Source organism: Jaculus jaculus, chromosome 7 (assembly GCF_020740685.1).
Source record: "Jaculus jaculus isolate mJacJac1 chromosome 7, mJacJac1.mat.Y.cur, whole genome shotgun sequence".
NCBI classification, from domain to species: Eukaryota; Metazoa; Chordata; class Mammalia; order Rodentia; family Dipodidae; genus Jaculus; species Jaculus jaculus.
The window spans coordinates 95,222,502-95,247,211 of record NC_059108.1 but is presented as its reverse complement, the minus strand read 5'-3'; the positions used below and the strand labels follow the sequence as shown (position 1 = coordinate 95,247,211).

The following is a 24,710-nucleotide window of genomic DNA, read 5'->3' as shown; positions in this document are numbered from 1 at the left end:
TCCTGCATCATATCAGATCACAATGCTTTCAGGATAGAAATCAACAAGAGACTCATCAAGAACTTCAGCTACTTGAGACTAAACAAATCACTTTTATTTATTTTGTTTTTTCAAGGTAGAATTTTACTGTAGCCCAGACTGATGTGGAATTCACTAGGGAGTCTCAGGGTGCCCTCAAAATCACAGTGATCCTCTTACCTCTGCCTCCTGAGTGCTGGGATTAAAGGTGTGTGCCACCACACTAAACAAAACACTTTTAAGCAATGAATGGTTTGTGGAAGAAATGAAAAAAGAAAATTATAAAATATCTAGAATTGAATGATAATGAAAACACAACCTACCAAACTTATAGGACACAAAAAGGCAGTCCTAAGTGAAAATTCATAGCACTAGATGCCTTCATAAAAAAGACAGAGAGATCCCAAATTAATCACCTAACTGTCCACCTGAAGGCACTGGAAAAACAAAAGAATCCAACCCTATGTGCTCCAGACAGAAAGAAATAATCAAGATCAGAGGAGAAATTAATGAACTGGAAAGCAAGACAATTTTTAAAACTGAAGAAACAAATTGCTGGTTCTTTGAAAAAATAAACAAGATTGACAAACCCATGGCCAACTTGATCAAGAAAAAAAGAGAAGTCTCAAGTTAACAAAATCAGAAATGAAAATGGAGAGGTCAAAACAGGCATCAATGGATTTGGAAGAATAATCAGGGCATAGTTCCAAAATCTCTACTCCACAAAATCGGATAATTTGGAAGAAATAAATGAATTCTTAGACACATACCACCTACCAAAACTAAACTCAGCAAATTAATCTCCTAAACAAACCTATCATGTCCATGGAGATTGAAAAGGTAATCAAAAACCCCCACAAAAGGGGCTGGAGAGATGGCTTAGCAGTTAAGTGCTTGCCTGTTGTGATAGTTAAGGTGTTGTCAACTTGATCTGTTTAGTAATCCACAGAAATCCCTTTCAGGTGAGTCTCCAAGGTTGCTTCTAGGAAGGATCAACTAAAGAGGAAGTCCTTCCCCCAGAGTGAGCCCTTCCCTCAGAGTGGACGCCTCGCTCAGAGGGGGACTTGATATAAGGAAGCTCTGGGTCAAAAGGGCTTCCTTCCTTCCTTCCTTCCTTCCTTCCTTCCTTCCTTCCTTCCTTCCTTCCTTCCTTCCTTCCTTCCTTCCTTCCTTCCTTCCACTTGGCTGCTGACACAGAGCATGGGGAGACTTGGCTGGAATTCGAAAGAGAGCCAATCCCCAGACAATTAGCACCTCTAGTGCTGGAAAGCGCTACATGGGCTAATGGGGAAAAATGGCCAGCAGCAGTCTGAACACTCAGAGGTCTAAGCTACTCAGAAACAAACACCCTGACAGCATGTATACACCACTGCAATAGTGACACACAGCATTGGTGAGTAAACAATAGCTTTCTGCTTGGTTAAGATTGATCCACTCAGTGTAAAGGAACTCATATCTGGAATTGGGAATCAGAATATTATGGAGACAAAGATTATGCTTTCCACTGCCAAGCTTTCACTAGTCTTTGGCCAAAAGAGGGGTTACATAGATCAAATTCACCCCAAATTAATAATGCTTATCCTACTTAAACTATTCTGACTTCACTCTCCATTGAAGAATCTATTCTTATTTTTCAGAAGCTAGTGAGACCTGAGAAGATAAATTATCCCTCATAGTTCAGCCAAGCCACAGTTGAAACCTCAGAGGAATTGGGGACATGTGCAAGAGTGCTGCTTCCATGGTGAGCCTGACAAGCAGTGAAAGGGTGCAGGAGACAGACCCTGAGGATACTCACTTAAAAAAGCAGAGATCTGGAGGCTCCTAAAAGATCATCACTGCACTGGTCTTAAAACTCACCCACCATGGCTCTGGGGATTTTGCAGAAGAGTGTGTGTTGTAAAGGCCATAGGTTGAAACATCATGCCCACAGGCATTCCCTCCCACTCAAAAATAACTGACTGAATTATATATATATATTCTTTATATATAAATCATTGTGTGAATTCTTTCTATCAATCAGGTTAAGATATAACCACTTCTGTGGGGTAGGAAGCAAAGGCCACTGTACTTATGATTATTTTAACCTCTCAGCACAGCTCCAATTCTTTTAAACATCATGAGTAACTAGCTTGCCTAGACTAGCAGATAAAGAAAATGGATTTATCTTCTTTCAATATGAACAAAAAGAGTTCAGAATTACCTTAAGTTGATAAAGAATGTGGGGTACCTTTAAAATTGGACAAAATACAATTTAGAATGTGAGATGACAATAAACCTATTTTAAGCCTGGAATCAAGCATATTTGAATGGAAATCCTATCTCTAAAATTGGGTAAGTGATTAGTTGTGAAAATGTCATCCCATTTAACCTTGTAAAAGAAAGATTATATCTAACAGAAAACTTTATTAATAACAGTACATGTGATGATACATCACCAATATGTCAGTAAATATTTGGTTGGAGTGAATGAAAAATACATAAGTTGTTTTCCTCCATTCTTATAGAGGGCTATAAATTTAAGGCATGAATCATTATATTTACATGTAGGTGTAGTTGTAAATTTCATAGGCAATTTCCAAGATTTTAATGCCCTCTCTTTATGATTTACACACACACACATATACACAGGCATGCATGCAAAAAATAGAATAAACAAATTTTGAGTCACAAGAAATAATAAGATTTTACATCCATTAAACAAAAATAGAAATAAGCTCTAAAAATTCTGCACTTACAATTAGTGGGAAATGATAAAATACAAGTAAGTTAAAATGAATGAGAACCAAGGAAATAAAAATAATATCAAGAATTGAGTTGTGGGGAAGAACGAATGAAGAGCTTTTAAAATATTTATTTAATATTTACTTGAGAGTGAGGGACAGACAGATAGACTATGGGCATGCCAAGGCCTCTTGCCATGGCAGATAATCTCAAGATGCATGTAACACTTTGTGCATCTCATCTTACATTGGTACTGGGGAGTTGAACTACTGCCAGGAGCAATTTTAAATGGCAGCTTCATTGTCCTCTTTTCAGTGTGATTGTTGTTTGGTTTAGGGAGTGAAGAAGGGAAACAAGGGTTATCTCCAAAGACTTTACTCTACTGACCCGAAGAAGAAAAGCTGGCTTTGAGATACTACTGTGTTGGCAAAGGACCAAATCTGAAGGTCTGACATCTGAGTGTATTACAAAAAGAAACCAAAAAAAAAAAAAAAAAAAAAAAAAAAAAAAAAAAAAAAACCTCACATAGTTTATGTGCAAGTGTGAGGAAAATTTTTATGCACATGTATTAGTGGGCAGACACTAATTATTGTAAACCAACTGATTAATGAACTAATGTGCAGAAGCTTAAACTCCCATTGATGAGATATGGTCACCTGTGCCAATAGAGCTAGTGCAAATATTTTAATTAGGTGGCTGTGAAAGTAAAAAGCCTCAGATAAAAGTAAAATAAAGCAAGTGTGCTTGCACAGAATGAGACAGGCTAAAACAGGATTGCTAATTTACTTAGCAATTTACAGCATGATGGAGGCCAAACTGAGCTACTTAGTGATACTCTGCCTCAAATATAAGAAAGAATGTTATTGACATACCAATTATTTAAGATGCCCTTAAGTAGGTAGTTCAAGGCTGCTATGGGTTTTTCTATAATTTTATTATTTCTTCTGCATTCTAGGATTCTAAATTGTGAGTACAAGATATCTAACTTGGACCCAGTTTTCAGGGAGGAACAAGGAAGGCGAGACAAAACAAACACTTTTTAGAGATTTTTTTTTTTTCTAAATAGTCTCATAGGAAATTTGTGTTAATCATTGCCTAGAAGGTTATCATAAGTCCAATACTAGGTACAAAAAGAGGCTGAAAAAGTTTCCTTGACTGGACTCATCATCATTCAAACTATTTTAGAAAAAAATGAAAAGAATGTACTATATTGATCTTCTGAGCCTCCACCATATTAAAAATGAAAATCTTCTGATTTTCTAAAATTTTTGTCACATATCTACTCCTATCATGTTTCATCTCTTAATTGCTACATAAGATTTATTTCTGTCACATATTTGATATTTATTAATGTTTAGTTACAGGTATCTTAATTTATGAAAAGATCTTGTGAAACACAAAGAAGGTAGAGAACTGCATTTAATTAATAAGGCAGAGAAAATTTACCATGTAGTTAAAACCAATGGTAGGTATGTATGACAAGGCATAATTGCTTATTAAGGGACATATTTTCTCAGAAGAATAAAAATATTACATGATCCAACATAATATGTAAGAAACTTTACATTCCTTAACTGATATTTTTGGTTTATAAGTTAGCATGTATCTAGCAGGATCTTATCCAAAGTAAAGGTAATATCAGAGAAAAAAAATCTTAGTACATTTTGAAAATTTACTTATTGTCTAGCTGCTCTAGAAGTTGATAGGAATCCCAAGATTTTTAGTGCATTAATTCATAAAAAGGGAAGGAGAATAAAATACAGAAAGATCTCTATAGTAATTAAGTAGCAGTTCTACCCTATAAAATAGAACTATTGCTCATGAAAGAAACAGAATATCTGCAGAGTAATTTATAGGTTTACTTCTGAGATTAACCACGTTTGGTTCTTTCTGAAAAATCCATAAATTATTTATTTTTTATTATTAGTAGTAAAAGCAATAGTATTTTTGTTTTTGTTTTTTGAGGTAGCCCAGGCTGACTTTCAATTCACTATGTAGTCTCAGAGTGGCCTCAAACTCACAGCAGTCCTCCTACCAGTTCCTCCCAGTGCTAGGATTAAAGGCATGCCCCACCATGTCCAGCTCACAAAATAAAATTTAAACAAAGAGATTGAATGATGTTTTACTTTATGGTAAAAATTGTTTAAAAACTACTTTTACTAACAGGGCACCCATTTATTACTCTTCATAACATTGTCAATTAACAGAGGAGGTGACCATACTATCTTTAGCAGGACATTGCTTCTAGTAAAATTCAGGAAAATACTGAGGATTCATCTTCAGAACTAAATGTTAGGGTTAATATCTGTTTACAAGGAAATCTAATTGTAAAGAGATATGGCATTATACATCTTTATCTTTTTTTCATTGGTAATTAGCTCATTTATTCCCTTCTCTTAAAAAAAATGATGTGATATATAGCTGTGACAAGAAAGAGTGAGATTCTATGTATTTTGCTTTTTCTAAGTGATTGCAAGCACAGCTCAGTCATATGCATGAAAAAGACATCCTCCCTTTGAAAGATAATCCCATCACAGATATCATACACTAAGAAGACTTGAAGCTCCAACATTTCCTTGGAGATTAACATTAAGGAAATTCTAGCCTTTATATCTGTTCTGCTTTATTTGAAGTATTATTGTGGACTGTTATAAGAACTCAGTGTACAGGCAAAATAAACAAAACAAAACAAACAAAAGAAAAGAGACGTGTCATATGTGACTTCCCGAGGAGACCAACATGCTGATTCATCTAGATAGGGCACCAGAGACTGACCTAAGTAATGATTCCACTGATGTGTAGCTTAGTAAAATACTGTGTTGGGATTATTTACATGAATATGTTGGATATGAGTGACTCAAAGGCAGATGCATCAAAAAATGTTTCCTGGGCTGGAGAGATGACTTAGTGATGATTAAGGCACTTGCCTGCAAAGCCTAAGGTCTCATGTTCAACTCTCCAGATCCTACATAAGCCAGATGCACAAAGGTGAAGTAAGCTCAAGGTCATACTTGCCCAATACATGGTGCAAGGTCTGGAGTTTGACTTCAGTGGCTGAGGCCCTGGCATGCCAATTCTCTTTCCCCCTCAGTCTCTCTAAATTAATTAAATAAATAAATAAAATAAAGAAATATTTTCTCCAGCATGGGTGATAACTCTCAAAAGCTACAAACCTGGTCCTTATTGAATGACTTTCAGACAATTTATCAGATCTAGGAATCCCTGTTTTCAGCCATTCTTTCTTTCTTTCTTTTTTTTTTTAATGAAATAAAGGGGCAGGAATCTTACAATTTTTGAGATATTCCAAGCTTCCTAAGCCTGGTAAGCTTCATATGCTTGCTGATTCTCATGAGCCTCATTCTCAGTCTAAATGGAAATGTTTTAATACATAGAAAAATAGTTCCCGTAGACTGGAGAAATGAGTCAGTGGTTAAGATGCTTGTCTGCAAAGCCTAAAGACTTGGTTGCATTCCCTAGTATCTAGCTAAATCTGATGCATAAAGTGCCACATGCATCTGGAGTTTGCTTTTAGTGGTTGAAGGCACCCACTTTTCTCTGTCTGTCTCTTATTCCTATCTCTCTCTTCTTGCAAATAAACAAAAATCTTTAAAAAGAGAAAATAGTTTTCCATGTACAGTCATACCATAGTAGATTGAATTCACTTACTTGACCTCAATTATTAGGTAACTCTAATATCCAAACTTCAATTTTTAAACCCTAGCAGTTATATCGAACAACATTGTATTCCAGGGCATGAGATAAGGGTGGTTTATTTGGTCCTTATACTCGGTAGAGCCATAAAATTTTACATCTCTCTTTTATAGTGGTTTCCAAGAAAGTGTTAAACTAAGAGACTGACTCTGGGAAATATGTGGAATATGACCCCATGTATCTGAATTTAGGACTTTGTCATATGAGGAGGAGAAGTATGGCCAATGCCTGTAATCCCAAAGCCCAAGAGGCAGAGGTAGGTGGGTCCCTGTGAGTAGATTACCAGCTTGGTCTACATGGTGAGAGAATCTGACCTCTCCCCAACTTCCCCACACAAAGTAGTATGGTAGTATTAAGAGGCAAAAATGACAGAGTAATGGAGTAGCTGCAAGTCATAAACCAGGTGATTTCTCTTTGCCTTGTGGTTTTCCTATATTTGTTTGCTTATTGATGTTACATCGCATGAATTTGCCATCAGAAGGGAGGGTTTTATTTTCACTTTAGTTTTGAGTGTCTCTCAGCTACTATTTATGTCTTGGTAAATCAAAAACCTCTTATTTCCAATGATAATGAATTCCTTGACTCACAAGTTGCAGTCATAATGCTTATAGTGACTTCTGTGAAGATTAGTATGCCCTGTCTTATTATTTTTTCCCAACTTTACAGATATCAGTGATGAAACACAAAACGCCATCCAGTTATCTGCTTCTCTCTTACATCTTCCTATTCATTCATTCACTAAAACTTACTTCAATGTGAACAAACAAGGTTACCCATCTCCTTATTCACATGAACACAAAGGAAAGTACACAACAAGACTTCAGCAATTCTTTTCCTGTCTCCAAAATTGGCCCATAAGGCACTCGTGATTTTTATTCAAAAATTAGTTTACCTGCCAAGTTTCTTCACTCTATCAGCAAAGCATCTCAGAATGGTCCTTCCCTGCACACTCACTAGTGAGTCTGTCTTATTTTGCCAAATGCTGATCTAGCTTGTGAGATTCCTAGGTAGGAATAAGATCAGTTTCTCACTTGAAGATACAGTGGGTCATCATTTCTGCTTTTGTTACCTGTGCTCATTTCCAGGAAGGGGTGCTCTAGTGATAGCTGCACACTTTATTCAAGGAAAGGAAACATTTATATAAGGAACTTGGATTTTTGATAATCTATTTTTGCTCTGGAGAGTATATAATATTACTTTGTCTAAACAATTAATATACCCACTATATCTTATAGAAAAAAAAATATATATATTATAAATATCATGCTACTTTAACATCTTTGGGAGTCTCTGGAAAAAAATACATCCATAGCTTCTGTTTGCAAGTGTATAGATACATGGAAAATCAACACAGAATTGTCCTTTTAAAAACATATTTATTTACTTTTAAACAGATACAGAAACAGAGAGTAAGAGAGAGAGAGAGAGAGAGAAAGAGAGAGAGAGAGAGAGAGAGAGAGAGAGAGAGAGAGAGAGAGATAGTATGAGCATGCCAGGGCTCCTAGCCACTGCAAAAGATCTCCACTTTGCATGCATCTGCCACTTTGTACATTTTCATGTGGGTACTTTATGTGGGTACTGGGGATTTATACCTCAGTTGTTAAGCTCTGCAGGCAAGTGCCTTAACCATGAGCCATCTCTTGAGCCCCAACATAGAATTTACTATGTAAACATAAATATTTAGTCAGAAGATCATACCAAAAGCTTATATAAATAGACTTCTATACCAAATTCTACAATGGATCAGGTAACGTAGAGGGCTACTGGTATGAAGAGGAGGGAATATAAGTCTAGTTTAAAGCTTATTATGAGGTTGGTGGGTTGGATTGAAATTCAGTGTCAGTTGGTAATAGTGGACTCATAGCCGGAGTTTAGGTAAACTAATAGGGGGATTAGACTAAGGAAAAATGCGTATTTAATTGTACGGTTAACATAGGAGGCTAAATTACTAATGTTTGGGTTGGTAAGGGATCAAAAGGTTGGGATTGTGAGGATTAGTAGGTAAAGGATGGAAATTGAGGTGACTATATTAATTACTTTTATTTGGAGTTGCACCAATTTTTTGGTTCCTAAGACCAACGGAATACTACTATCCTATAAAAGTGAGGGAGCCGTAAGTTTAGTTACGGAGGCAGGAGTTAGCAGTTCTTGCATACTTCCTCGGTAGACAAAGAGATTAGGTCTCTTATTTCAAGATTCACAGTCTGGTGTTTTTAATAAACTATGTCTACAATATAGGTGACCTATAATGAACTTTGGATTTATGGTCAACAGGATAAGTGGAATAAGGTGAAGAGTTATGAGGGTAGATTCTCGTGTGAATGTGGGGAGTAGGGTTTTTATGTGGTGGGACATTGAGCCACGTTGTGTCATAATAAGTATGTAGAGGGTATAGAGAGCTGTTACTAGTATGTTAATTCCCGTAAGGATGATAGAAAAGTTAGATCAAGAGAATGAAGAGATGATAATGTAAAGTTCTCCAATGAAATTAATGGATGGGGGTAGTGCTAGGTTTGTTAGGCTTGCTAGGAGTCATCATGTTGCTATTAGGGGAAGGATAGATTGTAGGCCTCGTGCTAGTAGTATGGTTCGACTATGAATGCGCTCGTAGTTTGTGTTAGCGAGGCAAAATAGTAAGGAGGAAGTTAGTCCGTGAGCTATTATTAGAGCTGTTGCTCCTATAAAGCTTCGTGGGGTTTGGATTATAATTGCGGCAATAACTAGAGCTATGTGGCTAACTGACGAGTATGCAATTAGGGATTTCAAGTCTGTTTGGCGGAGACAAATTGAGCTAGTCATTACTATTCCTCATAAGGAAAGGAGAATAAAGGGATAGGCTATATCAATGGAGGTGGGGTTGAGGATAATTGTAAGTCGTATTATTCCATAGCCTCCTAGTTTTAGAAGAATGGCTGCTAGGACTATAGAGCCAGCAATGGGTGCTTCTACGTGGGCTTTAGGGAGTCACAGGTGAAGGCCGTAAAGGGGTATTTTTACTATGAATGCTATTATGCAGGCCAATCATATGAGTTGATTGGTTAGTGAGGGGTTTAATGGGGGTGAATTAAATATAAGCAGTATAATATTGAGAGATCCTAGCTGGTTTCGTTTTACTATAAGGGCAACTAAAAGGGGGAGAGAGCCTACTAGGGTGTAGAAAAGGAAGTAGACTCCAGCGTTCAGTCGTTCAGTTTGGTTGCCTCAGCGGGTGATAATGATTAATGTGGGGATTAGAGTTGCTTCAAATAGGATGTAGAAGAATATTAGTTCGGCAGCGGAAAAGGTTATAATGAGAGATACTTGGAGCGTTACTAGTATAGAGATAAATAGCTTTTTTCGAACTACTGTCTCTTTAGATATATGGTTTTGGCTTGCAATAAGTATTAGTGGGAGGAGCCATGAAGTTAAGATTAGTAGTGGTGTTGATAGTTGGTCTGTGAAGAATAAGGTTGAGAAGTTATGAGTGGCATCATTGTGGTTGTGGAGACTGAATAGAGTAATAATGCTGATCAGGAAGCTATAGGAAGTTGTGTTAATTCATAGTATGGATGGTTTAGATCACCATGTTAGGGGAAGTAGTATAATAGTAGGGATAATGATTTTTAGCATTGTAGGAGATTTAGGTTTTGTACGTAGTCGTTGCCGTAGGAGTTAGAGATAGTGACTAGAAGAGCTAGGCCTACGGCTGCTTCGCATGCAGCGAAAACTAGAATGATGATTGGGAGTATAAATGAAAGATTGTTGTGGGTAGTAAGGGTACTGATTGAGATAGAGACAAAAATAGCTAGTATCATGCCTTCTAGGCATAGGAGGGTTGATATGAGGTGGGATCGGAATATGAGTGTTCCAAGGAGGGAGAGAGAAAAGGCTAAAAATAGGCTAGTATAGATTAGAGGCATAATGATAATTATGAGTTGAATCATAATCTAATGAGTCGAAATCACTTGTTTTGCTTTAAACTAATTATCACTTTATTCTTCTCACTCAAGGCCTTTTTGAGTTCATTCATATGCTAGGCCCAGGGCTAAAATTGATACTAGGAGAAGGGCTACTGCTAAAGCAGTTATGAGTTTATTAGATTGGGATGCTCAGGGGAGGGGCAGTAGTAGGGCGATTTCGAGGTCGAAAAGGAGAAATGTAATTGCAATCAGAAAAAATTTTATTGAGAATGGTAGTCGGGCTGATTCGATGGGGTCAAATCCGCATTCATAGGGGCCAATTTTCTCTGAATAGATATTAATATGTGGTAATCAGAAGGCAACAATGACAAGAATAGAGGCTAGTGAAATGTTGATAATAAGAGATAGGAGTATGTTAATTACTCTTCTCCGGGTTTTACCGGAACTAGTTGATTGGAAGTCAACTGTACTAAGATTAATACTAGAAAAGTAAGATCCTCATCAGTAGATAGAGACATATAGGAAGAGTCATACTACGTCAACGAAATGTCAGTATCATGCAGCGGCTTCAAATCCGAAGTGGTGTTTAGATGTGAAGTGAAAGTTTAGTTGTCGAAAGAAGCAGACTAGAAGGAATGTTGTGCCAATGATGACATGAAGTCCGTGAAAGCCGGTGGCTATAAAGAATGTTGATCCGTAGACTCCGTCAGAGATAGTAAAGGGGGTTTCATAGTACTCAGATGCTTGAAGAATAGTAAAGTAGAGTCCTAGTGCGATTGTAATAAATAAAGCTTGGATTATGTGGTTACGATTTCCTTCTATTAGGCTATGATGGGCTCACGTGATGGATACTCCAGAGGCTAGGAGAACGGATGTGTTAAGTAAGGGGGACATCTAGGGGGTTAAGAGGGATGATGCCTGTTGGAGGCCAGCAACCGCCAAGGTCGTGTGTAGGGGCTAGGCTTGAGTGATAGAAGGCTCAGAAGAAGCCTGCGAAGAAGAAAATCTCGGAAATAATAAAAAGAACTATTCCATAGCGCAGGCCTTTTTGGACTATAGGTGTATGGTGTCCTTGGAAGGTTCCTTCTCGTACTACGTCTCGTCATCATTGGAAGACAGTTAAAAGATTTGTCAGAAGTCCAATAAGGAGTAGGGTTGAGGAGTTAAAGTGGAATCATATGATTATTCCAGATGTTAGAAGAAGGGCGGAGAGAGCTCCTGTTAGTGGTCAAGGGCTGGGGTTTACTATGTGGTAAGGGTGGACTTGGTGGGTCATTAGGCATTATCGTGTAAATAGAGGCTTACTAGGAGGGTGAATACATAAGCTTGGATGAGGGCCACGGCAAATTCAAGAATGGTGAGGAGGATTAAGATAATTAGGGTTACTAATGCGGTGGGAACGCTAATAGATAGGAGAGCTAGAGTTGCCCCGCCGATCAGATGAATTAGGAGGTGACCTGCCGTGATATTAGCAGTAAGCCGTACGGCTAAGGCTATTGGTTGGATAAATAGGCTAATGGTTTCGATAATGATTAGTATAGGAATCAGAGGAACTGGAGTGCCTTGAGGAAGAAAATGGGCTAGAGATGATTTGGTTTTGTGTCGGAAGCCTAGGATGACTGCTCCGGCTCATAACGGGATAGCTATGCCTAGATTTATCGACAGTTGAGTTGTAGGCGTGAAGGTATGAGGGAGTAGACCCAGAAGGTTAGTAGAACCAATAAAGATGATAAGTGAGATCAATATAAGAGATCAGGAGCGTCCTTTGTTATTATGTATTGCCATTATTTGTTTTAGAATCAGTTGAATTAGTCATCGTTGCAGGGTTAAGACTCGGTTTGTTAGGAGTCGGTTTGAAGAAGGGATAAAAATATTGGGTATTGCAACGATGAGAATAATTACGGGAAGGCCTATGAGTGTTGGGGTAATGAAAGAGGCAAATAGATTTTCGTTCATTTTGAGTTTCATGGGTTCTCTAGCTTTTGAGAAACTAGAAATTTAGGTGAAGGGATAGGGGGGAAGATAAAAGAAGAAATTTTTGTTTGTAAGAGTACAAAAAGGGAGAGAAATATTGAAACGATAGTGATGAATCAGGTGGAAGTGTCTAACTGTGGCATACCATTATGGGGGCTTTATGCTCCTTCTTTAGCTTAAAAGGCTAATGCTCTATAAGCTTCATAATGATGTTTTAGGTCATCGATAGAGATCAGTTTTCGAAATGTTTTAATGGGACAATTTCTAGGACAATAGGCATGAAACTGTGGTTTGATCCACAGATTTCGGAGCATTGTCCGTAGAACAGGCCTGGTCGTGTTGAAGTTAGTGTGGCTTGATTCAAACGTCCAGGAATCGCGTCTGTTTTAATCCCTAGGGAGGGTATAGCTCAGGAGTGCAGGACGTCTTCTGAAGAAATTAGTATGCGGATTGGAAGTTCTATGGGAAGGACTACGCGGTTGTCAACTTCTAAAAGTCGCAGGTCTCCCGACTTTAGGTCTGTAGTGGGGATTATGTACGAGTCAAAAGTTAGATCTTCGTAGTCAGTATACTCGTAACTTCAATATCACTGGTGACCTATAGTTTTGACTGTGAGTGATGGGTTGTTGATTTCGTCTATTATGTAGAGAATTCGTAATGAGGGGAGAGCAATTAGGATAAGGATGATTGCTGGTAAAATAGTTCAAATGGTCTCTACTTCTTGGGCATCTATGGTACTTGTGTGGGTGAGTTTGGTAGTTAGTATAGCTGAGATAATGTAAAGAACTAAGGAGCTAATGAGGAAAACAATTATTAGAGTATGGTCATGAAAATTGGTCAATTCTTCTATAATTGGTGATGAGGCATCTTGGAGTCCTAGCTGAAATGGATAGGCCATAGAGATATATAGGGGGTTATCCTATGATTTGACTTCGACAAAGTCATGTAATGCTTTACTAATATCTCTGATAGAGAAAGACATAAAGGTTATGGTGCTGGCTTGAAACCAGTGACAGGGGGTTCGATTCCTTCCTTTCTTAATAGGCTTTAACGTAGGTGGGCTCTTCGAAAGTGTGGTATGGTGGTGGACATCCGTGAAGCCATTCTAGGTTAGTTGATGTAAGTTCGACTGATGCTACTTCACGCTTAGAGGCAAATGCTTCTCAGATCATAAAGATTATAATTATCACTGCTGTAAGTGAGATAAAGGATCCTATGGAAGATACTGTGTTTCAAGTAGTGTAAGCGTCTGGGTAGTCTGAATATCGTCGGGGTATACCGGATAGACCAAGGAAATGTTGAGGGAAGAATGTTATGTTGACGCCTACGAATATGACGGAGAAGTGGATTTTTGCCCAGGTGTCATCTAGAGTATACCCAGTAAATAGTGGGAATCAGTGTACGAATCCTGCTATAATGGCAAAGACTGCGCCTATAGATAGGACATAATGGAAGTGAGCTACGACATAGTACGTATCATGGAGTACAATGTCCAGAGAGGAGTTAGAGAGGACAATTCCGGTTAGGCCACCCACAGTGAACAAGAAAATAAAGCCTAGGGCTCATAGTATGGCTGGGGATCATTTAATATTACCCCCATGTAGTGTCGCTAGTCAGCTGAAGACTTTAACGCCTGTTGGAATTGCGATAATTATAGTTGCTGATGTGAAATAGGCTCGGGTGTCGACATCTAGGCCTACAGTAAATATATGGTGGGCTCATACGATAAACCCTAAGAAACCGATTGATATTATGGCTCAGACTATTCCTATGTAGCCGAATGGTTCTTTTTTGCCGGAATAGTAAGTAACGATGTGAGAAATAATGCCGAACCCAGGGAGAATAAGAATGTAGACTTCTGGATGTCCAAAGAATCAGAATAAGTGCTGATAGAGGATCGGGTCTCCTCCTCCAGCGGGATCAAAAAATGTGGTGTTTAGGTTACGATCTGTTAGAAGTATTGTGATACCTGCTGCTAAGACGGGTAGGGAGAGAAGTAGAAGGACTGCTGTAATAAGGACGGATCATACAAATAAGGGTGTCTGGTATTGGGAAAGAGCTGGGGGTTTTATGTTGATGATAGTTGTAATAAAATTGATAGCGCCAAGAATGGATGATACTCCGGCTAAGTGGAGAGAGAAAATGGCTAGGTCTACTGATGCTCCTGCGTGGGCTAGATTTCCAGCTAATGGTGGGTATACAGTTCACCCTGTGCCGGCGCCTGCTTCAACTATAGATGAGGCTAAGAGGAGAAGGAATGATGGAGGTAGAAGCCAAAAGCTCATATTGTTTATTCGAGGGAAGGCCATGTCTGGGGCTCCGATTATTAGTGGTACTAGTCAGTTGCCAAATCCTCCAATCATTATCGGGTATTACTATGAAGAAAATTATTACGAAGGCATGAGCGGTTACAACAACGTTGTAAATCTGGTCGTCTCCTATTAGGGCCCCTGGTTGGCCAAGTTCGGCTCGAATGAGGATGCTCAAGGCAGTACCAATTATCCCGGCTCAAGCAGCGAAGATTATGTATAGAGTTCCGATGTCTTTGTGGTTAGTTGAGAAAAGTCAACGTGTGACGAACATAGGTAAAATGGCTGAGTGAAGCATTAGACTGTAAATCTAAAGACAGAGGTTTTAGCCCTCTTTTTACCAGATAGGTTCTGAGGTGATTTATCATGTTGAATTGCAAATTCAAAGGAGCAGCAATTTATTCTGCCAGAACTTCTCCCGCCTTTTCTTCCGCCCTAGGCGGGAGAAGTAGATTGAAGCCAGTTGTTTAGGGTTTTTAGCTGTTAACTAAAGTTTCGTGGGGTCAGAGCCCACCAATCTAGTGGAGGATTTAGCTTAATAAAAGTGAATGATTTGCAATCATTAGATGTAGAGTGGATTTCTGCAATCCTTAGTTCAGAAGTTAAGCAGTGTTTACTTTCTTAGAGCTTTGAAGGCTCTTGGTCTATATAACCTAAACTTCTAGTTTGGCAAGATGAAAAGTGAAGTTAGAGGGAGGGTTAGGGTTGAGAAAATAATTAGTGGTGGTAGGAGGGTAGAATGTTTTAGAGAATTGAATTGCCATATTATTTTATTGTTGTTTGAGGTCGGGAATAGAGTGAGAGATGAGGAGTAGACTAGGCGGAGGTAGAAATAGAGGTTTAGTAGGGCTAGAATGGCTATTATAGTGGCTATATACGTGTTGTTGTTTATAGTCAGTTCGTTGATGACTAGTCATTTAGGTATAAAGCCTGTTAGGGGTGGTAGTCCTCCTAGTGATAGAAGGACGATTAGTATGGAAGTAATTATGATAGGGGATTTACTTCATGTGTGGGAGAGAGATGAAATGGTAAAGTTAGAGTGAAGGTTGAATGAGATAAATAGAGTAAGGGTGAGGAGGATATAGATTAGAAGGTTAATTAATATAATTGAGGGGTTATAGGGCATGATTACGATTATTCATCCTATATGAGCGATGGATGAGTATGCTAGAATTTTGCGGAGCTGGGTTTGGTTCAGTCCTCCTCATCCTCCAACTATAATGGAGAGGAAGCCTGACGAGAGTAGGAGGGGGGTTGATGTAAGGGGGGTTAATTGATATAGGATGGAGATAGGGGCTAGTTTTTGCCATGTGAGAATTATTAGTCCTGCTGTGAGAGGGACTCCTTGAGTGACCTCAGGTATTCAAAAGTGGAAGGGGGCTAGTCCTAGTTTTATGAGAAGAGCCAGTGTTGCTAGATTGAGGCATAGCTGATTGGATGAGGTGCTGAAAGATCATAGGCCAGAGGAAATAAAATTGAGGGTAATAGAAGCCAGAAAAATTATGGATGCTGTGGCTTGGGTAAGAAAATACTTTGTGGCTGCTTCTGTTGAGCGGGGGGAGGGTTTTTTAGTTAGAATAGGGATAATTGCTAGTATGCTTATTTCTAGACCAATTCAGATGAGTAGGAGGTGGGAACTAAATAGGGCGATGAAAGTCCCTGAGAGTACTGTGAGGATAATAGATAAGTTAGTAATAATTTTTATTAGTACGGGAAGGGGTATAACCAACATTTTCGGGGTATGGGCCCGATAGCTTAATTAGCTGACCTTACTTAGAATGTAGTGTAATGAGGTAGCACGAAGATTTTTGAATTCTTAAGGGTAGGTTCAAGTCCTACTGTTCTAGAAATAAGAGGGTTTAAACCTCTATGATTTACTCTATCAAAGTAACTCTTTTATCAGACATATTTCTAGGAGTAAGGTGGGATAAATGATATGGAGATTGGTAGTGACGTGTGTCATATGCATAAGGTGAGGGTTAGAGGTAAAAAGTTCTTTCATAGGAGATGTATGAGTTGGTCATATCGAAAACGAGGGTATGAAGCTCGAATTCATAAAAAAGTTGAGGATAGTAGTAAAGTTTTTGTTATAAATTCTAGTGTAAATATTTCGGGTATTGATAGTGCGCTGAGTGAGCCTAGAAAAATGATGGCTGTTAGAGCGTTTATTAGGATGATATTCATGTACTCGGCTATAAAAAATAGAGCGAATGGGCCTGCAGCGTATTCGACATTAAAACCGGAGACTAGTTCGGATTCTCCTTCTGTAAGATCGAATGGTGCTCGATTAGTTTCTGCTAAAGTAGAGATAAATCACATTATTGCTAGGGGTCATGTAGGTAAAATAAATCAGGTGGCTTCTTGGGAGTAGATAAGGGAGGTCAAAGAGTAGGACCCGCTTAATAGGAGTACGGAGAGAAGAATAATAGCTAAAGAAACTTCGTAAGAGATAGTTTGAGCAACTGCTCGTAGCGCACCAATTAGGGCGTATTTTGAGTTTGATGCTCATCCAGATCATAGGATCGAGTACACGGCTAGGCTTGATAGTGCTAAGATAAATAGAATCCCCAGATTAAGGTCTATGAGGGGGTAGGGTATTGGTAAGGGAATTCATAGGCTGAGGGCTAATGTTAGGGCTAGTGTAGGGGCGATTATAAATAGAGCTGAGGAAGAGAAGTTTGGTCGGAGGGGTTCTTTAATGAAGAGCTTTATAGCGTCGGAAAATGGTTGTAAGAGGCCGTATGGGCCTACAACGTTTGGGCCTTTTCGAAGTTGTATATAGCCTAGGATTTTTCGTTCAATAAGAGTGAGGAAGGCTATGGCAATAAGGATAGGGATAATTAGTGTGAGGATATTAAGGAGGTGCATGAGTGCTAAGAAGAGGAGTTGAACCTCTGGATTCAAGGGTTTAAGTCTTGTGCAATTACCGGGCTCTGCCATCTTAGCAACCCTGTTCTTAGGTCTTTGTTGGGCATATTTCTAGATTAAGATTAATTCATCTATTAATTTAAGAGCGCTAGTAGTATAGGAGGCTCTATTTTTCCGGTCCTTTCGTACTAGGAAAAATTGCTAATAGATAGAAACCGACCTGGATTACTCCGGTCTGAACTCAGATCACGTAGGACTTTAATCGTTGAACAAACGAACCTTTAATAGCTTCTGCACCATTGGGATGTCCTGATCCAACATCGAGGTCGTAAACCCTATTGTCGATATGAACTCTCGAATAGGATAGCGCTGTTATCCCTAGGGTAACTTGGTCCGTTGATCAATAAATTGGGTCAATAAGTAATATTAATAACTTAGACTAGTAGGTCTTGGTTTGATTTATTCGGAGGTTTTTTTATTCTCCGAGGTCACCCCAACCGAAACCGTTGACTTATGTTTAGGTTTGTGTTATTAGTCCCTCAGGAGTGGAATTTATCCTGTTAAGTCAATGGGTTAAAGCTCCATAGGGTCTTCTCGTCTTATTATATTATCCCTGCCTCTTCACTGGAAGGTCAATTTCACTGATAGGAAGTAAGAGACAGTTAAACCCTCGTCTTGCCATTCATACAAGTCCCTAATTAAGGAACAAATGATTATGCTACCTTTGCACGGTCAGGATACCGCGGCCGTTTAACGTAAGTCACCGGGCAGGCAGTGCCTCTAATACTTTTCATGCTAGAGGTGATGTTTTTGGTAAACAGGCGGGGTTTGTGTTTGCCGAGTTCCTTTTACTTCTTTTTATCTTTCCTTAGTGCACTCCTGTGTTGGATTAACTCGATTAGTTGAAGAAGGTTCAAGTTTAGGTTATGTCTTCATTTTGAGTTAACTATCAGTGGGCATCCGATCTGATATACACTTGTGCTAGGAGAAAAAATTTTCTTGTTACTCATACCAACATTAACTCATCTACTTGTTAGTAGATTGATCCAGTTTAAAACTAGGAATTTGGTTAAAATTGAGGGATTCGGGGTAATGGGAGTATTTGAGCTTTAACGCTTTCTTTGTTGATGGCTGCTTTTAAGCCAACAAGGATACATTTGGAGTTCTTATTCTCTAGTTCAGGTTTTATCCTCTGTCTAAAGAGCTGTCCCTCTTTAGACTAACAAATAAATTTACAGGGGGATTTTTGGTTCTTGGGGTAAATTTATAGTTGAACTAAAATTCTCTTCTGGATAACCAGCTATCACCAAGCTCGTTAGGCTTTTCACCTCTACCTAAAAATCTTCCCACTATTTTGCCACATAGACGGGTTCATTCCGAAAATTGTTCTTAGGTAGCTCGTTTGGTTTCGGGGTGTCCGACTGAAATTCTTTTCGCTGGACGGGGTCTAGTTGGCCCATTATGCAAAAGGTACAAGGGGTAATCTTTGCTTTTTTGTACTTATACTCTACTTCTTTCATCTTTCCCTTACGGTACTTTCTCTATAGCGCCTATGGTCATTTCTATCTCCTATACTTTGACTCGAGGTAAATGGTTTGATTAATCAGTAAATATAGTAAAATTGATAAGTTTATTGGGCTAGGAGTGGTTCAAAACGTTCCTTTTGAAGGGAAATCTCCTGGGTGTAAGCCAGGTGCTTTTGTTAAGCTACGTTTTGATTCATCCAAGCACACTTTCCAGTATGCTTACCATGTTACGACTTATCTCCTCTCATACAGGTTTTCATAAGATTAGGGAAAGATTTTCGAAAGAGTATTTGAGGAGGGTGACGGGCGGTGTGTGCGTACTTCATTGCACTATTCAATTAAGCACTCTACTCTTAATTTACTACTAAATCCTCCTTATTCCTTCTGTTTCAAGAAGGGTATCGTTATGTTCTCGAGAGAGAAAATGTAGCCCATTGCTTTCCACTTCATAAGCTACACCTTGACCTAACGTTTTTATGGGTAATTATTGAGCTTACTTTTTTTCCCTATAAGGGTTCGCTGAAGATGGCGGTATACAGGCTGAATTAGCAAGAAGTGGTGAGGTGGAACGGGGTGTATCGGTTATAGAACAGGCTCCTCTAGGTGGATATAAAGTACCGCCAAGTCCTTTGAGTTTTAAGCAGTTGCTAGTAGTTCTCTGGCGGGTAGCCTTATTAGTTGGCTATCTCTGTTTAGGGCTAGGCATAATGGGGTATCTAATCCCAGTTTGTCCCCTAGCTATCGTGTCTTCAAGAATTTTAAGACCACTTTTGTAGTTTATTTTACTTCAGACTATGAATTTCTACGTATTAGTCGGAGTTTAGTCTTATTGGGGGGGGGGGTTCTCTAAACACGCTTTACGCCATGAATTCATTAATGTGGGTTAATCGTATGACCGCGGTGGCTGGCACGAAATTGACCAACCCTAAATAGTATAACTAGGTCAAACTTTCGTTCATTGCCTAATTTTTATCACTGCTGTTTCCCGTGGGGGTGTGGCTAAGCAAGGTGTCTTGAGCAACGCTAGTGTGCTTGATACCTACTCCTTACGATCATTTTAGATACTTAAGGGTATTCTCACTGGTATGGGGAGGCTTGCATGTGTAAGTTTACTAAAAACTAATGAAAAGGCCAGGACCAAACCTTTTATGTGTTAGTGGGACTTAGAGTCCATCTAAGCATTTTCAGCGCTTTGCTTTTATTTAAGCTACATTAACTTTATAGATTGCACCGGTGAAGAAGTTCAGAGCAATGTGTTCCATAAAAGAAAGAAATTAGCGGGTGGCAAAAGTCTAGAAGTTCTTTTATGTTTGCAGATCCTGGGGAGGTTAATGGGTATAATGTTGTGGTAGATTAAGCCTCTACATTTATAGTTTATTCTGATGCTTGTTTTTGGGGTTTGGCAAGTTAATCAAATAAAAAGGGGTAAATAAGTGTAGATGGGGGGTAGGGGGGTTTGTTGAGATAATTATATTAGTACTTTAGGTGTGTGCGTGTGCGTATGCGTGTGCGTGTGCGTGTGCATGTGCGTGTGCGTGTGCGTGTGCGTATGTGTGTGCGTATGCGTATGCGTGTGCGTATGCGTATGCGTATGCGTATGCGTGTGAGTTTTTGTTTATGTCCGTCAAGCATTAACAATTAATCCGCCTTGATTGGTATGTGGAGTCCTTGCATAGGGATAAAGTCCAGCTTCAGATCTTGCTCCGGTTCAGAGCCGACTTTAGGCTTAGCTGAGTCGATGCAGTTTCCCCCCCCCCAAAAAATTAAAAATACCATCTGCCTGACAGCTCATCCAGTTGTTGGTGTGAGGGTGATAGACACAGAACCATCGAGATGTCTTATTTAAGAGCATTGAGTGGGCGTCTTAGGTTAAATGGCCCTGAAGTAAGAACCAGATGAATTGTAAAGATAATAGGTAGCTACCCCCACATGGTATGGGCGCTGAGCGAGAAGAGGGATACGACTCTGGCGGGTTGCTGATTTCACGGAGGACCAACGATCAGATAGGGATAGACATTCTGACTAGGATTGAGGTTTAGGCAGCCTGACAGAATGGTGCATGCAATCTCCTTTTGAGTCGAATTTCCTAGAATCATTCATGGTTAGTGGTTAAGAATAGACATGGGGTAGAGGTTATAATGTGGAAAAAGCATATAATGTATTATGTAAGATATATAGTAGTATGTACTAGCTTAATATTCATGGGGTAGATAATATTATGCACGATATACATAGCAAGAAATAGTTTATTCAGAATTTCAGCTTTGGGTGCTGATGGTGGGGTTGTAGACCTCTTTCTTGATCGTTTTGCCTCTAGAGAATGAACTTCTCATTGCTGGTTTACAAGACCAGAGTAATTAGTTATACTATAGAGGCTAGTTTCTTCATTTTAGGATTTTATTTTCTAGTATACTTGATAGGGGCATAAGGACTAGGATAATTGTGAAGTACAGGATAGATGCGATTTGGCCAATGATGATGAATGGGTGTTCGACTGGTTGGCCTCCAATTCAGGTAAGTGTAAGGAGGTCTGCTACGAGAAGTCAGTATATACATTGACTGATAGGTCGGAAGATTATGCTGCGTTGTTTTGAGTTGTGGAGGAAGGGGACAATGGCTAGGATTAGGATAGATAGGACTAGGGCTACTACACCGCCAAGTTTGTTGGGGATTGATCGTAGAATAGCGTAGGCAAATAGGAAATATCATTCAGGTTTAATATGGGGTGGTGTATTAAGTGGGTTTGCGGGTATATAATTGTCAGGGTCTCCCAGTATGTCTGGGCAGAAAAGGACTAAGGAGAGGAGAACTAGGAATATTAGGAGAAAACCTAGGGCGTCTTTGATTGTATAGTAAGGGTGGAAGGGGATTTTATCTGCTTCAGAGTTTAGTCCAATTGGGTTATTGGAACCGGTTTCATGTAAGAATAAAAGGTGAACTACTGCCAGAGCTGCAACGATAAATGGAAGGATGAAATGAAAGGCGAAAAATCGGGTTAGTGTAGCTTTGTCTACTGAGAATCCGCCTCAGATTCATTCTACTAGGGTAGTTCCGATGTAAGGGATAGCTGATAGAAGGTTTGTAATGACTGTGGCTCCTCAGAAAGATATTTGGCCTCATGGAAGAACATAGCCCATAAAGGCTGTAGCTATAACTGCAAATAGAAGGAGGATTCCAATGTTTCATGTTTCAATAAATGTGTAGGATCCATAGTAGAGGCCTCGGCCTACGTGTAGAAATAGGCAGATAAAGAATATTGAGGCGCCGTTGGCGTGGAGGTAGCGGATTAGTCAGCCGTAATTTACATCTCGGCAGATGTGAGCAACGGATGAGAAGGCAGTTGTGGTGTCGGATGTGTAGTGTATGGCTAGGAATAGCCCTGTGGCAATTTGGATAATTAGGCACATGCCTAGTAGAGAGCCGAAGTTTCATCATGCTGAGATATTAGATGGGGTGGGTAAATCGATGAATGATTCGTTAACGATTTTTATAAGTGGGTGAGTCTTACGGATGTTGGTCATATGGTTTTTGTAGTTGAATATACAACGATGATTTTTCATGTCATAGGTCATGGGGAGTCCATGCAAAAATAATGACTTTATCAGTTTTCTTGTTGAGTTCATTGTTTGTGTTGTGTTTTATTGCTTTTGCAACTAAACCATCTCCTATTTATGGGGGGTTGGGGTTAATTGTGGGAGGGGGGTTGGGCTGTGGTTTGATTTTAGAGTATGGGGGGTCTTATTTAGGGTTAATAGTGTTTTTAATTTATTTAGGTGGTATAATGGTTGTGTTTGGGTACACTACTGCTATGGCGGCCGAGGATTATCCTGAGACTTGGGCTTCTAATTGAGTGGTTAGTGTGATATTTATATTTGGCTTAATAGTTGAGATGATGGGTTTTGTTTGATTAGCAAGTTCTTATGATGTTAAAGTGATTGTTGGGTTCGATGATATGGGGGATTGGGTGGTGCTAGATAATGAGCATGGGGGTTATATAGGGGAGGATATGGCTGGGGTTTCTGCGATTTATGATTATGGGTGATGGTTAATGGTGGTGGCTGGGTGAACGTTGTTTGTTAGCATTTTTATTGTTATTGATATTGTGCGTGGGGGTTAAAACAAGGTTATAGCTAGTGGTAGAGGTAGTGTGAGGAGGAAAGATAGGAAGTAAAGTTTTACTATCCCTTTTTGATCTGAGGTAGTGGATGAGGCTAGAGAGTTGAAGTATGAGAGGAGTTTGGGTAGTGAATATTCGAGTCAGACTAGGTCTAGGGACTTGAATGCCATTTTTTGGCTAGTTGAGAGATTCTTAAGCGGGAGTAGGCGGTGAATAATAGTTGGGTAGAAGCCCAGTTGATTAGAAAAGTTGTGGGAGATGTTAGAGAGTTTTATGGTGAAATTCAGTGTAAGGTTATTCAATTCTAGGGCTAGGGCGAGGCCTGAAATTGTTACTACAAGCGCAGCTATTTTGAGGCTGGTTGGTATGGTTATTTGTTGGGTCGTCAAGGGTGGAATGAGGTTAGTTATTAGATAGCCAGCGAAGATACTTCCGGCTGCTAGGCGTTTAATGGGGTTGATTATAGTGGGGGTGGATTCACTGATTAGTACTACAGGGAGGAATCGTGGGTTGCCCATAAAAGCGAAAAAGATAATTCGTAGGCTATATATCGCCGTTATTGAGGTAGCAATGAGTGTAATGATTAGGGCTCAGGCGTTTGTATAAGACGTGTTCATGCTTTCAATGATTAGGTCTTTTGAATAGAAGCCGGTAAGGAATGGAGTTCCTACCAGGGCTAGGCTTCCAATTGTTAGGGCTGTAGATGTGAAGGGTATGGCTTTGGCTAGGCCTCCTATTTTTCGAATGTCTTGTTCATCATTAAGGTTATGAATAATAGATCCAGAGCAAAGAAAAAGTATGGCTTTGAAGAAGGCGTGGATGCAGATGTGAAGGAAGGCTAAGTAGGGGTGGCCAATGCCTAGGGTAATGACTATGAGGCCTAGTTGACTGGATGTTGAGAATGCGATAATTTTTTTAATGTCATTTTGTGTCAGGGCACAGATAGCAGTGAAGAGGGTAGTGAGGGAGCCAAGACATAGTATAAGGGTTTTTGTCGTCTCAGTGTCAAGGATTGGGTAAAATCGTACTAGGAGGAAAACACCTGCTACGACTATAGTGCTAGACAAATTATATTTTATATGTCTACTTTGGCCATTGCTACTGAACTTAATCATGTAACATTGAAAACTCATGATTCATTACATCTACCATCTAAGTTTCAATGTCAATTTAGTCATTTTTTCAGGAGTTAAAAATACAATTATTAAAGTGTTTTATTGAATTGTCATAGTTTAATAGAATTTAATGACTAAATAATATTTGTTAATTTCTGAGGGTAAGCTGGAAAGAGAATGCCACGTACATTTAAGATACTAGGAATACTCATTTGTCTTCTCTGTGTATTTTTTTAATTTAAAAATTTATAACTGTTCTTTTTTCAATTTATTTCTACATTTTGGGAAACATTTGTAACCATTATTTCCTGTAGCCAACTGTCATAATTCCATAACTATTAGATTTTATTTTATTTTATTTTATTTTTTTGGTTTTTCGAGATAGGGTCTCACTCTAGCCCAGGCTGACCTGGAATTCACTATGGAGTCTCAGGGTGGCCTCGAACTCACGG

At 39.1% G+C, this 24,710-nt stretch overlaps 1 protein-coding gene across 1 annotated transcript; it reads right to left on the bottom strand.

The window, feature by feature from the left end:
• Positions 1 to 21,403: 21,403 nt before the first annotated feature.
• Positions 21,404 to 24,258, bottom strand: LOC123462335 (NADH-ubiquinone oxidoreductase chain 5-like). Its single transcript, XM_045155571.1, is given in 1 exon segment — positions 21,404 to 24,258. A coding segment is annotated over 1 exon segment (1,119 nt). The 3' UTR covers positions 21,404 to 23,139.
• Between the last annotated feature and the right edge of the window lie 452 nt (positions 24,259 to 24,710).